The sequence below is a fragment of the Silurus aristotelis genome, assembly GCF_946808225.1.
Source record: "Silurus aristotelis genome assembly, chromosome: 17".
Taxonomy (NCBI): domain Eukaryota; kingdom Metazoa; phylum Chordata; class Actinopteri; order Siluriformes; family Siluridae; genus Silurus; species Silurus aristotelis.
Window position 1 is genome coordinate 14385503 of NC_139590.1, and position 16017 is coordinate 14401519.

Below are 16017 nucleotides of genomic sequence, written 5' to 3' on the forward strand. Positions count from 1 at the left end.
TGCAACACCTGAGATCTGGTGAACAATGCAAGGCAGAAAATTGACTAGACCCAAGATTACAAAACATACTTTGCTACACACAACTGGAATACAACATTTAGTTAAGGGAATTAACAAACTGACCCGTGGGAGGGGGAGACTATAAATACCAAGTTCTCTTTTAGGGCAAGGCTTAAATAAAAAAACCTTGTTTAATAACATGCTTTCCAAATTAGTCCTTGTTCCAAACAATTCCACAAAGAATGTAGTTTCCTGCCAGCTGGAATCATTCAGTGAAAACTTAAACAGAAGACTCTGGAAGGTGTTTTCATTTAATCATAAGACTTACACAATCACTGCCATTATGTACAAATATTTAATGTGATTAACAAACAGCATTTATGGAGCGCTATAAAAAGGATTAAAAATCCAAATGAAGTGCAAACTAACCTGCCATGTGTGTTCTAAATGCTAGACATCAGCAGTATTAACAGCAGAGGAACAATATCATAGTTGCTAATGGCATTACAATCAAACATCTGTACAGTTTTTTACACTAATTACTTGTATACAAAAGGAAGCAGAGTCACTTCTTGGATACTATGTACTGCAGGTTTTATTACAATGAACTAAGAGGAAAGTAAAGACAAGCACCTTCCTTGCTCAAGTCCTACAGTCAGACTAAGTTTCAAAAAAAAAAAAAAAAAGGAAATAAAACAATAAATGGTAGGTAAAAAAATGTCATTGCATTTAAAAGGAGAAAACTGGTGCACAAATTTAAATCACTTTTGAAGACATGTAAATGTAAAACGTCCGGCATGTTGAAGCTAAACCGCAATCCCATGTCGCTGCCAAAAAACCAAGACTGCATAGCCAAGACTGCTTAGCTGGTGTCCATCTGTAAAAACAAATGGAAAGTTACACACTGAAGAGTCCAGATTTCTTACCCCCCCCACCAAAAAAAGATGGCAAACATACTCTGGCATTGTAGGCATCTAACTGGGCATCCAACTCTTCTGCTGAGAGCTGCTGTTTGTTATTGCCTCTGCCCCCTCTTCCACGGCCTCTGAGGCCACCACCTCCCCGACCTCCTCGTCCTCTCTGCATGCCGCCAAAGCTCCCCATCTTGTTTCTGTTCATGCCTCCACCACCGCCACCACCACGAATCAGGCTGGAAGGTATCAAAAATAAAAAAAAGTTAAATATTTTACCATTTTATTTAGTCCAACTCAAAAACTGACCCTAGCTACAAGAAAATTGCTTACCCCTGCACTGGACCTCGTCTCTGTGCATCAATCTGTGATGTAACTAGCTGAATGTTCATTGGACGACCTGCAACAGAGCCAACGACAGTTGAATCATCTGGAACCTTAACAGAGATTACATCAGAGGGGGATAAAAAACAAAAAAAAAACAAAAGCAGGCTATGTCCGTAACTCACCATCAAGAGGAACACCATTGTATTGCTTCATTGCTTTCAAAGCATCAGCTTTCCTCTCAAAGTGGACATCTGCAGTGCCGAGACTCCGGCCGGACCGGTCATAATGGACCGCAGCCTTCTTCAAGGTGCCAAATTCTGCGAAAAGCTCCTGCATAGAAGGAACAGATTCATGAACAACTGATTAAGACAACATATTGATTAAACCATAACAGTATTAGCTAGACTTATGCAGTACCTGAATGTCTGCATCGGAGACACCAAAGTCAAGATTGGACACAAGCAGCTTTCCACCGGTTTCAACTCCTGCTCCTCCACCACCGCCGCCGCCGCCTCCAGCATTGGTGCTATAGCCGTTGTCAAACAGGTCATGCTGCCACTTGTCGGGGAGCTGCTTGGGCTGCAACAAACGAGAGAGAACGCACCTGCTGACTTCGGATCCCGTCTCTCACTGACAGTCCACTCGGGCTGGGTGCTGGGGCAAGCAGGGGGGCTCCACCTCAACAAGGCCGACGGCACCCAGCTAACAGTGTTCAGTGCGATCCAGCAATCCCTGCCCACCCCATCACTACAAACAAGTAAACAATGCAGAGAAAGGACCGACATGTGCAGCACTGTTCACCAAGTGTAGGAATCCAGATTGGGGAAGGCTATAAAAAAGATTTATTTAACCCAAAAAAAAAAAAAAAAAGGTAAAAGCATACAATGTGAATTCCTAAATTTCTCAATCCATTTCTTGGGGGTCCACCAGATTCCTAGTCTGCCATAAACCATCATTTAAATATAGATTTGTCTGTCCCGTAAACCAGGGGTGAAAACAGACTGGACCTATGGATTGTGCAAATTTCTGAACGCCTACACCTGGTGAGGTACTGCTATTCTTCTATTGAAATTCTTGCAACTGGGAAGTAACTATACCAAGCCAGGAAAACAACCCCCAAAAGTCTCTTGCCGTTCATGTTAAAATGAATCCTAGCCCTCCAGATGTGAGGTTCCACTGGAAATGGTGCTGGGATGAATCTCTGAAGTCCATAAAATGCCGATGAAAAAATAAAAAGTCCATTACTGGCTGCCTTGCGACCAACGAGCGTCCATTTTGAATCATACATGTTTGGCACAGCTTGTAATGTTAAACATGGGAAAGGTTTAGCCTCTTTTAACCCAATATTAAAAAAAATAAAAATAAAAAAGCTTAGGTGTGGTCAACTAAAAGCTGAAGTCCATTTCCTGATGTATTTATCTTTAAAATACTACAGTACCACTAATGACTGAACCCGGGCCCCTCCCAGACAAAGAACTCCAGCAAGAAAACAGGCCTCCGTCAGACCAGGCCTTAAAAAACAAAGGTGGGGAAAAAACTGACGAAATCTTCAAGATGTGCCGCTGGTCATCTCGGATGCTTTCGGGAGATGGACGTCGGCCGTCGAAGTAAGCACTAATGGAAAAGCCACCATTTTCACCGACAGAGAAGATGTTGGATCCAAAATGGCGCCGTTCGCTGAAGGTTAGCCGCTAAACCACTTTAGCCACGATGTAGCCATGTTAGCTCATGGACTCCATATTCTTCATTTTATTTTCTCTTTTTTTGCTCTCTCTCAAAACGACGAAAAGACAAAATAGGGTGTGGGGAGAGGAGAGATTATTATGCACAACTTTAAGAGCCAAATTTAAAGAGCTTCTCCACATTCTATCACATTTCCAGAGAAACTCCGGAGAGGCATGTAGCACGGCGGACTAGCGAGCTAGCCATCGCGTATGCTAGCACGCCTAGAAAGGAAACACGGGGACTTCACCCAGGCATTTTTGGATGTGCGCAAGGTTCGGTCCGCTTTTCTCAGCCAATTTGTTTTGTTTTCTTTAGCTTTCTCCTACCCTGCTGTACGGTGTGGGTCTGCTGCTTCTGCCACGGCCCAGGTTCTGTCGATTCCTCATTAGGCCCAAGCCTCCGCCGCGACCTCCATAGCTTCCACCGGGGCTGCCTCCCAGCCGACCGGCGCTTCCTACGCCGCGTCCGCCGCCAGCGCCTCCTCGGCCCCGGCCACCTCTCCCACCGCGGCCGCCCGCGCCTCCCCGCTGCTTACTCTGCTTGATGATGTCGTCCAACGACATATCCATCTTGTCTACCATTGTTTAATGCTAACGCGCCTATTGACTGAAAAAAGAAAAACACTACTAGCAGCTAAAGCTACTCCGACCCTAACCAGAACCTGTAACAGAGGAAAACCCGCACTTACGCTTTATATACTGCAGACGCGATGACGTAACAGGCGCCGCGACTTCACAGGCGTGATGACGAAGGGTGAGCGCTTCTACGGTAGCTGAGCCAATCAGGTTGATCGGTGAAACTCGCTACGTTTCATACACGTCCATTTAGACCAGAGTTGCCCAAACATTTTTTTTTTACTAAGGGCTACAAATCAAACTTGGGCCTAGAATAAATGTTGCATTATTACCAAACAATATATAAGAATAACAGCTGTCATGGGTACTCTTATTTATAGTTGCCGTTTTATTTTCAAAGTTTTAGTTCAGTGAAACTCAGGGCCGGTGCTAGCTATAGATTCGAGTCTTTTCAAGTCAAGTCAAGAAGCTTTATTGACATTTCTACCATATATAGCTGACATATTACACAGTGAAATTAGATAACGTTCCTCCAGAACCCTGGTGCTACATTAAACAACATAGAGCTACAAAACAGAACAGAGTTTAGGACCAAGGTAAATGTCTTCGCCACATAAAGTGCATCGTGTGCAACTGAGGGCAAACAGTGCAGACAAAAAACAGTGCAAACAGTTTGGTGTGGGACAGATACACAAAACACAAAATAGCACCGACTTGTAAACTTATTGTATATGTTATACAGTAATGTGTAAAAGAGAACTGTAAACAAACGTTTATTTGTAAACATGAACACGATGTTGTGCAAAAGCAGCAATAGCAGCTGTCGAGAGGTGCGAAACAGCATGTAAACAGTAAAATATGATTAAATATAATATGGGTGGTGGAAAGGAGTGAGATGAGTAATGAGTGTGTGTTGAGTTCAGGTTGTACAGTTCAGTACACACAGTTGAGTGAGTGTGTGTGTTTTGTACACTTTAGTTCTGTTTGTTGAGGAGCCCAATGGCTTAAAGGAAAAAACTGTTGCACAGTCTGGAAGTGAGGGTCCGAATGCGTCAGAATCTCTTTGTCCATTGGATATAAAATCTGACCCACCTGACTCACCTGAAGTGGAACCAGTTCATATCACTGTTTATGCATGAAGAGACTGTGTACAGTGATGAACAAAATCCAAACTTTTTTGCATACTGACCTGGTGGCACCAGACGAACACATCCCTCGGGGTCTGCTAAGCGAAAAGCTAAACAGGCACAGAAAGAAAGCTCAGCTCGTGATGCAGCTATGTAAGCTGTCATGTATTTTTTATTATAATGTATTATTAAAATAAACATTATTCTGCCAGTTCACTTCAGCGCCATTTAAAGATGGATTATCATTTGCAGCCGGTTTATTGAGTTGACGACCGGTTTATCGTGAACGCCGTGACGACTTTAAGACTTTAAATTCGCTTTGACCTTTGAGCCTTGAATGACGCTTTGCTTCCTCGCTGAACGACTGTACGATGACACTGTGTCAGGAGATAACTTTCAAAATAGTAAAGAAAAAGTTTGTAAATAAAAACTGCAATAGGAGCTAGGCTAAAGCATTGTTTATTATTTCAAAAACAGAACCTTAACTGTATATCTAATAGATTCCGTTGATGTTTACGCTATCATAATAGCCTAGTTCTTAATTACTCTTTTTAGATTTTAGATAAATGATGCTGTTGTATTTACTGAATAAATACAATTTAAGCTTACAAGCACAATTGAAAAGGTGAATTATTCTTTTTGGTTAGTAGTTTGTCTCTTTTACTTCCGCTGTTGATTTGATTATAGAGTGCATATTTAGGGTTTTTAGATGCAACAGATAATATGACAATCTATAGTCTATATTGTTTCAGTGGGAAGAGGAAATGATGTCCATATCCAGTAGAGTAAAGTATGCCATAATGTTTATTAACCCAAATATTGTATCAGTGTGCTAGTGGTTTTCTGGTGGTTAGGATGCGGCGCCTTCACCGCCTACTGTAAATAAACATAAAACTTACTAAAGTTACCATTTAAGTAATAAAAAACATGATAAAAACAAATTATTTTACTCTGTAGTTACTTGTTTTATACAAGGAATAAAAAAGAAGAAACAGAGCTTGTTCGGATGCACTTTTATTTATATATATATATATATATATATATATATATATATATATATATATATATATATATATATATATATATTCTTTATTTTTTTAGTTTTGGTCTTGTATATGTTTTAAGTGCTCTTTTATTTATTCTGAAAGGTGGTGGGAAGGAGCCCAGGGGGCCTCCAAATGTTGAACCGGCCCTGGTGAACCTTAAATTATAATTGAAAACAATGCAATTTAATGTACAATAAAGTTCAATGCCTAATATTAAAGCTATTCAGTGGCCTCTTATAAGAAACTTATTAAAAATAAATAAATAAACACACACACACACACACACACACACACACACACACACATACATTATATATATATATATATATATATATATATATATATATATATATATGGCATGGCCCATGCTGTGTTTGGGCATCCTTGTATTATAGGCAATAAGGTTTTTATTCATGAACTTTCCACACACAGAGCACAACAGGTTCAAAAGAACATTATTCACAATCCCACTTGTGTTTAAGAAGTTCAGTGTTGTATTCCATCTGTTTAATTTAAAGTCAAGCTGACTAAGAATACCATAAATACATTAACTTTTATGAATGTGTTTTGTATACATATTATAAATAGCATTTATAATTGTACATTAACAAAGAAAAACAAAACTAGATGAATAAAAATAAACCACATAACCCATTTAAGAAACACTGCGTTTTTTTTTTTTTTTTTTTTGTCTGTCTAATAAATAATTTTAAATTTCAGGTTATTAGTTAAACCCAGCATTGGTAATATTAAACAATATTCAAATCTGAAATTAAACCAGAATTCTCTCAATCAGTAGATTAAGTTTTGATGGTTGTAGAAAGCAGAGAGCACATATATTAACGGCAGTGCAATTTGTGGGCAATTTGTACATCACATCACACCAGCTTTTAGGCATAAAAGAAGCCCCGTAACTTGGTGACTGGCAGTAGACCCAGCCAATTGGGAGTGAAAGAGAGTGAGGACCCGTTGACGCCTGCGTTAGCATGCATCCTGAGTGATTTGATCACAAGTGGATAATGCCAAGCCCAGGTGTGAATGTGTCTCAAAGACACATTGTGATTGCAATCACTCAGATCACTTTCAGAGCAGGTCAGGATGCGCATGACTACTTCACATTGACGGTGTGAATGTGAAGGCGTCTCAATGTACCCTGGAATGCAACAAAAGACCTAATGCACTTCTTTTTGTAGCATTCTGATAGGCCTTATGGTTAAAATCTGCAGAAATAAAAGCAACTGCTTTTGTGGCTTTTTCCTCCCCTATTCATTTATAAATTTTATTAGCAATTCATGAATCATGATGATAATTTCTGGCTTAAACATGATTGCGGCGAAGGCTGCTGTAATAAATGTATGAGGCCGATAGATGATAGCGATCAGAGGTTTACTTAGATCATTGGAGACATTTAGGTGTTTTTTTTATTTAAATGTTTTTTTTTTCCTGTATGATTATATTTCAAACTCAGTTATATTCAGTAGGGAGTAATTTTAGCCTACTCAACTGGTGAACTGTTGTCTACTCTACAGTAGAAAACAAGCAGAAATGCCTTTCTTTACATTGTAGAGTGTTCAGCTCCATTCTTATGTCCTTTGTAGGACAAAAAAAAACAAAACAGTGAGATTTGCCTCAAGTAGATGATTTCATTTGGATAATGGGAAAGAAATGATATGAGGAAATGGCTATGTGGTTAAATAAGTAGAAATTAAAAGGAAACACTGCATTTAAAACTCCCTGAACTGCTTTACTAAAACTGGGCATGACTTTTGGAAAGGGTTACAAACTTTAGTAAGACACTACATTAGTTTATTAGTCTTGTGCTAGTAGAGAAGCAAGTGCAGTCAGAAATATTAATCAGGAAGTCTGTGTGCAGAGTTTAATCAAATAGTGTGATTGGGTCTGCACTATTTGTACCTACTTATCAATGTTTTGGATCAACAAATAAGATTTCTTAATAAGACAGACCTTCTAAGTATATCCTGTTTCCCTGGCTGTGAAAATAGTGAAAGCGTAGAGAAATCTATGAAATTTGTTACACAGTACATTAGAAAAATATCAGTTATATCCAGGACCTATACTTCTTCAAGCACAGGTCTGGTTATATAATGGAAAAAGCAACATTTGGCCTGTATATTGCTACCTAAATTCTCAACAAAACAAGTAGGACTATGAATAATATCAAATTTGGACATTCAAAAACAACTCATCCGAATCATAGATTTAAATATTATTAAATGGATTATGTTTGCAAAATATTTATTCTACATCTGTTATTGCTCCAGCTTGGTCCAGGCTGCAGTCTGAGTTCCAATTCATCCCAAAAGCTCTATAGCAGGCCACTGTAGATCTTCCACGCCAATCCATGTAAACCATATGTTCCTGGAGCACGCTTTGTACACAGGGGCATAGTCATGCTGGAACAGGGTTGTGTTTTCTTATTTGAGCGAAGGGAAATTGTAATGCTTCCACACTCAGACATTTTATTCAGTTGTGTGCCTCCAACTTTGGGGTAACAGTTTTTCTAAAGAACCACACATGGCTGGAACAGTCAGGTGTTCCAATCGAGTTGTCCATATACTGTATGAGGGGTCAACAATACCATGACACTACCAACCCTTGCAAAATAAAATGATTAAACAGGCATTTACACTTTGCTATGAGTGATCATTGCTGACATATTCACTTCCCAGATATTTGTTTAGACTTCAAACTGTTCAGCACCAGCATGTAATGAACTGTTTTTTTTTTTTTTATATGATTAAATCAAACAAAAGCACGTTTTACAGTAAGACTATCAGTTAGTGAGAGAAAACATGGAATGGAAGGAAATGAGAACAAAGCAAATGTGAGCTGTTGGTTGAGATAGCATAAAAGATCATTTTATTTAAATTTCAAGGCTTAAAAGACAGAAAAATGTAATGTGTATGTTTTTTGTTATTTTTTTTTTTTAAAAGAAGAAGAATGTGGTATCTTGGTTAAAAAATATTTGGCCTGCCTTTACTATTTCAATATTTTATTCTACCAAATTAAAAAAAAACAAACAAACAAAAAAAAAAGCCTTTGGGCACTTTCCTTCCAAAGAAAGTGCCCTTCATGTTTTTTCAGAGGGGGCAACTCCTTCCCTGTCACCGTATGCCAAGTTCCTCCTGCCTTCTCCTTCTGCCGGTTTATAATCTTTATAATACACAACGCATACGAAAATGAATCCAGAATACAAAAGAAAAGTTGACAACAAATTCCCTGAAATCGGCTAATAAGAGTTGCGCAGTATCGGCATGAGAATCAGGGATGTGACGGGCCTTGAACATACATCAGCAAGTTTTTCCAGACCACAGTTCGATGAGGCAGCGAAGGAAGAGGATTTCTGGACTTACGTGGCTGACAGAAGGCTGCTGGCATAAAAAAAGGTCCCAAAGAGAATGAGTGGGGAGGAAAAAAAGCTGCTGGACCAAGATTAGAAAGGAAATTCACTAAGACTTTTTGCAGTCCTGTGTGCTTGGCCTCCTGAGTTCATTCAGGTCCACCGGGGTGAAGGCTGAAACAAAACACATGCTTGATCAGGATTTTATTTTATTTTTTTAATCGTGGACTCAAAAAATAGGATTTGCTACAATAAACCTGGGTGTGAATTGCTGAGGCGATATAGAGCAATATTACTTATTTGCTCTTGATTTCCCACTCTCTGATCAATAATATTCAAGTCAAGTGGCTTTTATTGTCATTTTTACTATACACAGTGGTACACAGTAAAAACGAGACAACATTCCTCCAGAACCCTGGTGCTACACTAAACAACATAAGCTACAACACAACACAAAGCTACATAAAGTGCAAAATAAAAAAGGACAAAGTGCAGCTACATAAAGTTCAATCCTGTTTCCTCATTGTTAAATTATTACAATGAATGCATTCCCCCCACCTAACAGTAGATGGTGCAATTTAGTTACAGTAGCCACTGATATGTTAAAATGTTATGCATCATCTCAGGTAGAACAAAATCAGTGGCATGTGCAATTACGATGTGGTGACTGACTCAGGCTTATTGCCAACCATTAACCATTTTTAAGGATTAAACAAGGCAAATTTAAAGTAGTAAACATTCATGTGGACTAGCTAAGGAATGTTGAGTGATTATATAAATATTTTATTATATACAAGTGGCCAGTTATCTGGCAATTCTATTCTCCAAACAAATCGCACTGCAATAGCTTACCATACATAAAATTACATAAAAAAAACCAAACATCATAAATAAAACAATATCACACAAATATGATGCTTTTTGGAAACTCACAAAGCAGGTTAGGGTTTGGGGTTTTCTCCACATATTCTTGTGGTCCTCGTTCACTGTTTTGCGGTGATTTAATATCTCTAAGAACACACAGCCATGCTGGAAGGAGGGCATAAGAAACATTATAAACATTTTTAAGGGTTTCGGTCAATAAGCGCATTTTTAGTACATCTAGTTCTAAGTCTATGCATATGGATGCTGTCATTTTAAATGATTCAAGATTACACTGGATACTGGCTTTAATTTTCCTCATTTCAAATGAAATGAAGAAAAAAAAAAAGCACATAAAATGCATGCATAGTGGAAGAGACTTACTGTCATGGATAAAGCGCACGTTTTCTTCATGTGCCGGGGTGTAGAGATCGCCAGTATTAGTCGGAGACCGAGGACTAGCCGTCCTTTTGTATGTATGCATTCTTGGAGTAGACGAGCTGGAGAAAATAAACAGCCTGTAAACTAAACGGTTTGAGTCCCATTTTTCAGAGACCATCCAGTTTAATTTCCTTAAAACACCGAAAACATTAAGTCGAAGCCAAAGTTTTTCGAGTACCTCAAAAACCCGCTAAACCAATTTGTTTCTCTGTGATTTGATTTTGTGTGTTCCGCACTCTTCTTGCAAACTAGCTATTGGGCATCTCTTTTTTTGGTTGTCATCCATATTATTTCTGTCTACGTTTGTGGCCTGGCTTTGTTATTACTCTTGCCCTGCAGTTTTGAGCTACAACATTACACCACACAAGGGCATATTTTTACACATATCCACCCATTTGCTGAATCGATTGCCTTTGTTTGTGTTCACACAGCAAACATACACAAAAAACACACCACTGCATTGAAAAAAAAAAATAAACGAATAAACAAAAGTGTATATAAAAATTAGAGAAAATAATTGAGCACAGAGAACAAAAATCGACATTAAATATATGATGAAATAATAGCCACTTTGTTATGTGGTTACTTGCGCTAGATAAACACATCAGCTGTCAGTCAAGGTGTGTTTAGTTTATGTCTTGCTGTTGGGCAAATTCCCAGGAGATCAAAAACATATGCCATTGCGCTCAAAATGTTTTATTTGTTCAACATTACTTCATTGACTTGAATCAGCACAAGGAAAGGAGGAGGATTAACATTTTTCCAATAGGAATGTGCTGTTCTGTGAGCAACAAATGCTTTCCTTCAATTTCTTCCTTATAATGTGAGAGTCATACAAACCTCCTTAAAGTGGTTATAAAGTTATACAACTTAATTTGTTTCAGCGGTTCTCAAACTTGCGGCCACCAGATGTCGCTAGGGGGCTGCATAGAGATTTTAGAATCTACATAAAAAATGATTTCACTTGTATATCAGCATTGTCAATGTAAAAAAAAAAAGAAAAAAGCGCAGCACACTGAATCACTAAAACCTTTGTTAATGTACTAGTGTATTTTATGAAATGTAGATTTAAAAATAAATAAAAAGTATATTCAACATCAGAGAAATAAGACTACAAACAAAAAAGTTACGTTTCCACCATTGTATAATATTTTTGTTTTTGGTACAATCAAAAATGTTCAAGTAAAATTGTAAGTTTGAGGATATTTTGCACTGGGAGTTTTCTTCTGGGGTCCACAAAAGGATTCACCCTACACAAGAGCGCCTCCTGCTGAAAATGTTTGAGAACCAGTGATTTAAATTGACAAGTAAGGCTTCACCCCCAACAAAATAAATTAATGCTGATGAAGCACTGTGTCTATGCACAATACTCCAAGACTGTATGGTAGAAACTAGAGGTCACCGGTTTTGCAGATTAATTATTTAATAAAGCCAGAATGGCAAGAACAAATCAGAATTGCGAAAAAAAAAAAAAGGTGAATTTAAACCGAAACAAAGAAAACACCATAAAGTGAGTTTAATTATTATTATTTTTTTAAATTAGCCTCAAAATGATGTTTAAATTTTTTTTAATACATTTGTATTTTGATATAATATTGATGTTAAATGCACTGAATGGTTTTAGTTTTCACATATATTATTGTATGCAATTTTAGCAATAAAAAATTTTTCTAAAAAGGAAACAAATGACTTTTCATCTTTAGAGACCCGTCTTATTTTCTCTTGTATATTTAGTTTTGCTCTTAATAATAAAAAAAAAAATTCCTTCTTAACTGATTACTTGAATTAATCACTGGAATAATTGGTAGAATACTCGATAGCTACAGCCCTGGTAGAGACATCCTTGATGAAAACCTGCTCCAGAGCGCTCTGGACCTCAGACTGGGGTGACGGTTTAACTTCCAACAGGACAACGACCCTAAGCATACAGATAACAAAGGAGTGGCTACAGGACAACTCTGTGAATGTTCGGCATCCAACCTTATGACCCTTCAGTGGTTCTGCAAAGAACAATGGGAGAAACTGCCCAAGAAAATGGTGTGCCACACTTGGAGCATCAAAGTCAAAAAGACTTGAAGCTGTAATTGGTGCCAAAGATGCTTCAACAAAGTATTAAGCAAAGACTGAATACTTATGTACATGCAATTTCTTTTTCATATTTTTTTTTATTTTCAATAAATTTTGAGGGAAGTAATTAAATTAATGCATTTGGGAATCAAATTTTAACAAATTGTGGAAAAAGTAAACGTTGAACACTTTCCTGATGCGCTGTATGTGTTCTCAAGTTACCAGGGTTGCTAATTCTGTGAAAAATTTGATGCTAACCAAAACGCAAATGGAGCGCCGAACTGAACAGCCAGCTCAGTGTGGGAACTATTCTGCTTTGTTAGGACATTGTTATCAGGAAAAAAGAGAGAGAGAGAAAAAAAGAGAGAATAAATTAAGTTGAAATAAATGTGTGAATGTAGCGCAAAGCTGAAGTCTGTTGAAAGACATTACGAATAAAAATAAATTTCCATCTTTACCTGGTCATTGTGGGATAACTATTCTTACGTCTCCTCTTCTCGATCCTGGACGGTCCTTCGCCTTGCTCAATACCTACAAACAGATACAACATATATTATTACTACTGGAACTACTGCGGAAAAACAAACAAAAACGGGAGAACTAAAAGGAAGATTAAAATGCAGATTGTAGTTCATAAATGTAACTAGTATATTGGTGACATTATTATCGTTTGCACATTCCTGAAAAAAAACATGTTTGCAACAGGGCACAATCTTAAAACTGCTGTGTAATCGGTAATGTTAGGGGAAATTCCAGCCATATGGAGGACATCTGAACTCATGTTGACTTTCAAAGTGTCTTATTGCCTGCATAATTGCTGGAGGTTTGACATCACATATGGGCTTTGAATGAAATATTCATTACATTATGACATTATAAATGGTAAGCTAATAACACTCTCTCTTCAACACCTGTTAGTGAGTGGGATATATTTGGCAGCAAATTAATTTTGTCCTCAAAGTTGATGTGTTAAAACCAGGAAAAATGGGCAAGCGTGATGATTTGAGTGAGTTTGACAATGGCCAAATTGTGATGTCTAGACGAGTGGGTCAGAGCATCTCCAAAACTGTAGGTCTTGTGAGATGTTCCTGGTCTGCAGTGGTCAGTATCTATCAAAAGTGGCCCAAAGAAAGAACAGTGGTGAACCGGTGACAGGGTCATGGACGGCCATGGCTCACTGATGCACATGGGTTGCGAAGGCTGGTCTGTGTGGTCCGAAAAGTGGTGGCTGATATTGAAATCTTTTTTTTTTAAAAATGCAACAATTCACAGTTTTTTGGTCCATTTATTCCATTCGATGAAGTCAGGCTTTTGATGCAAAACATGAATGAATCTGTGTGTGTATAGACGATGGACTCTGTTTTAAAATGCAATTTGTAAATACTTGACAGGATGGATTAACCAGAAAAACAACAGGCCAGAGTAAACAAAACAACAAGATAAATTAAACAACAATATGGGCTAAATTAAAAAGGTTGGGTGTGGCACTCAGGCCATAGTTTGCTCACCACTGTATTAGATCGTAATTACAGCCAATATGAATAATTAATTAACCAATCAGCATCGAGAATTGAACAGACACGCCCCCTAGAGGACTGGGAGCCGTGTGTGTTTGTGTTTTTGTGTGTGTCTTCCTGAAAACAGGAAACTTTGTCACTTAAATTTGAATAAAATTATAAAAATATCACTTACATGAAAACAAAAATAACAAAAACCGTGGCATTTTAGGCAGTTTGCGAAAAATAGTGTTTGTTATTGTTTGTAGCTCACGAGCTAATTCTGCTAAAACAAACAGTAGTTCCTATGACCATTTCGTATTTTAAATATTCAGCTCCTCAATATGACCACGTCGTATATGTTTTAAAAATGCACTATTCCCCCGACTGAAGATTAATTTAAGAATTTTAGTGAATGAATCTCCGTCATCCTGCACAAACTGAGCAGTTATGGAGCAGCACTCGTTTCCTGTCGACGCCAACACGCTGCAAGCATCTTACACACAGCGCATACAGCTAGAAAAAAGAAAGAATGCTCCTCCGTGGAATAATACACTTTAGAGAAAGGTTGAACAAACCTGTGCGGTTCTTTCTTTTCACTTTCCTTTGGATAAGAGAAAGAGGATGTGGCCAGCCGCAGTGCTGCTAGCACTCTGCCCAAGTAGCTCCGGGTCGGCAAAACAAAAGCGGCACGTCTGCGCATGCGTACTACAGAACTCGGTAAGACGCAACCTGCTCCCTTCTAAATTTCAGTCCATCACCCGGCATAAATTTCAAACCAGCAGACGAAGCAAAGCGAAAAAAAGAGTCTAATCCAAGAACAAATATATTATATATTATAAATCCACAAAATATTATTTTAGATCTTTTTATTCTTTCTAGAGTTTCTAAAGATGAATAGCATCAAGTAAACTCATTCAGCTCTACTATAAATCAGGGGTCCTCAAGATGTTCTGTAGACTTTTTTTTTTTAACTAGAAAATAGGTTTGGCAGCTTCATTAAGAACTAAATTGTTTTATGAACAAAATTTAAGGCTCATAATTCAAATGTACAAAAAATAAAAAAAACTAGAAGTGGAGCTTAAATGAAAAAAAAAAAAAAAACAGAGTGCTCCCTGACTGTTCCACAAAAGTCCTTAACTTATTTCATGCCTGTTTTTTATTTATTTATTAAGGTAGATAGATAGATAGATAGATAGATAGATAGATAGATAGATAGATAGATAGATAGATAGATAGATAGATAGAGCAGGTAAAATAAGTATTGAACACATCACGATTTTCTTTGATCCCCTTCATCTCATAGAATCTAATAGTTAGAAATTGCTTCAATTTTCTGCATCGTCTTATTTATTAACATCTGGTTATCTGCATTTAGTAATGAACACTCGGGGCAGAATCATAGACAGCAAATGTCCTGTAGGTGGTGCTGTAGACTAAATGGCTGTTTCTGCTGCCACCAAGTTTCAGGATCCTTTAGAAATTCACATAAAACCCCCATAAAACAAATGTCTTGACTCTCAAAGAAAAAACTCTCCTATTGATTACTAAACATATTCAAAAATCCAAAGGTTAAGTAAATTAATTTTAAATATTTTTCATGTTCAGTGCATTGTACAGGGTGTGCCGCGGAAAAGTAGCCCACAAGTGTGGCACCGGTATTGGAGGCGGGTTTCTTTTCCATTGCCCACCCTGTATTTTGCTGTGAAACATTTATTTCGGAGTATTTTGTATATAAACGTGACAGTATATGGATACACAAACTGTATAATGGATAACAGGAATACACAAATTATACAATTAGTGTTAAAATTTGTATACTAATTTGTGGTAAGGTTTTAACAGCCTGTTTATTTTAGCTGAAAAGTTGTCTTATATTACAAATATTAACTGTAAAGTATAAAAGAATTAAAACTAGTTAAAAAAAAATATTGCTGCTTATCTGTGCCAGACATGCTACAAGCCAGCACACTGTTATGGCTCAGCTGGCATAAAGAAACTGGAAAATGTATTGTGTGTTGTGTTTAGGGGGAAAATATAGTTAAAAAGACTGCTACTTTTTTTGTATGGGTTGGAAAAG

General features: G+C 37.6%; 2 protein-coding genes across 3 annotated transcripts; both read right to left on the minus strand.

Moving 5' to 3' along the window:
- Nucleotides 1–292: 292 nt before the first annotated feature.
- alyref (Aly/REF export factor) lies at nucleotides 293–3642 on the minus strand. Of its 2 annotated transcripts, none has more exons than XM_083565962.1 (6): nucleotides 3290–3642; nucleotides 1656–1817; nucleotides 1421–1568; nucleotides 1245–1341; nucleotides 958–1150; nucleotides 293–877 (listed from the first exon to the last, which is right to left on the minus strand). In XM_083565962.1, exons 1-6 carry the CDS (start codon nucleotides 3542–3544, stop codon nucleotides 863–865), a joined length of 870 nt encoding a protein of 289 aa, XP_083422088.1. In that variant the 5' UTR covers nucleotides 3545–3642; the 3' UTR covers nucleotides 293–862. The 2 variants fall into 2 exon arrangements, with proteins under 2 accessions (XP_083422088.1, XP_083422089.1); XM_083565963.1 differs by having other exon boundaries at nucleotides 1245–1311; nucleotides 3290–3641.
- Nucleotides 3643–8557: 4915 nt separating this feature from the next.
- On the minus strand, nucleotides 8558–14642 carry mcrip1 (MAPK regulated corepressor interacting protein 1). The gene is made up of 5 exons (XM_083567133.1): nucleotides 14516–14642; nucleotides 12900–12972; nucleotides 10318–10433; nucleotides 10006–10101; nucleotides 8558–9246 (listed from the first exon to the last, which is right to left on the minus strand). The coding sequence occupies exons 2-5, from the start codon at nucleotides 12905–12907 to the stop codon at nucleotides 9182–9184; spliced, it is 285 nt and encodes a 94-aa protein (XP_083423259.1). The 5' UTR covers nucleotides 12908–12972; nucleotides 14516–14642; the 3' UTR covers nucleotides 8558–9181.
- Nucleotides 14643–16017: the final 1375 nt, after the last annotated feature.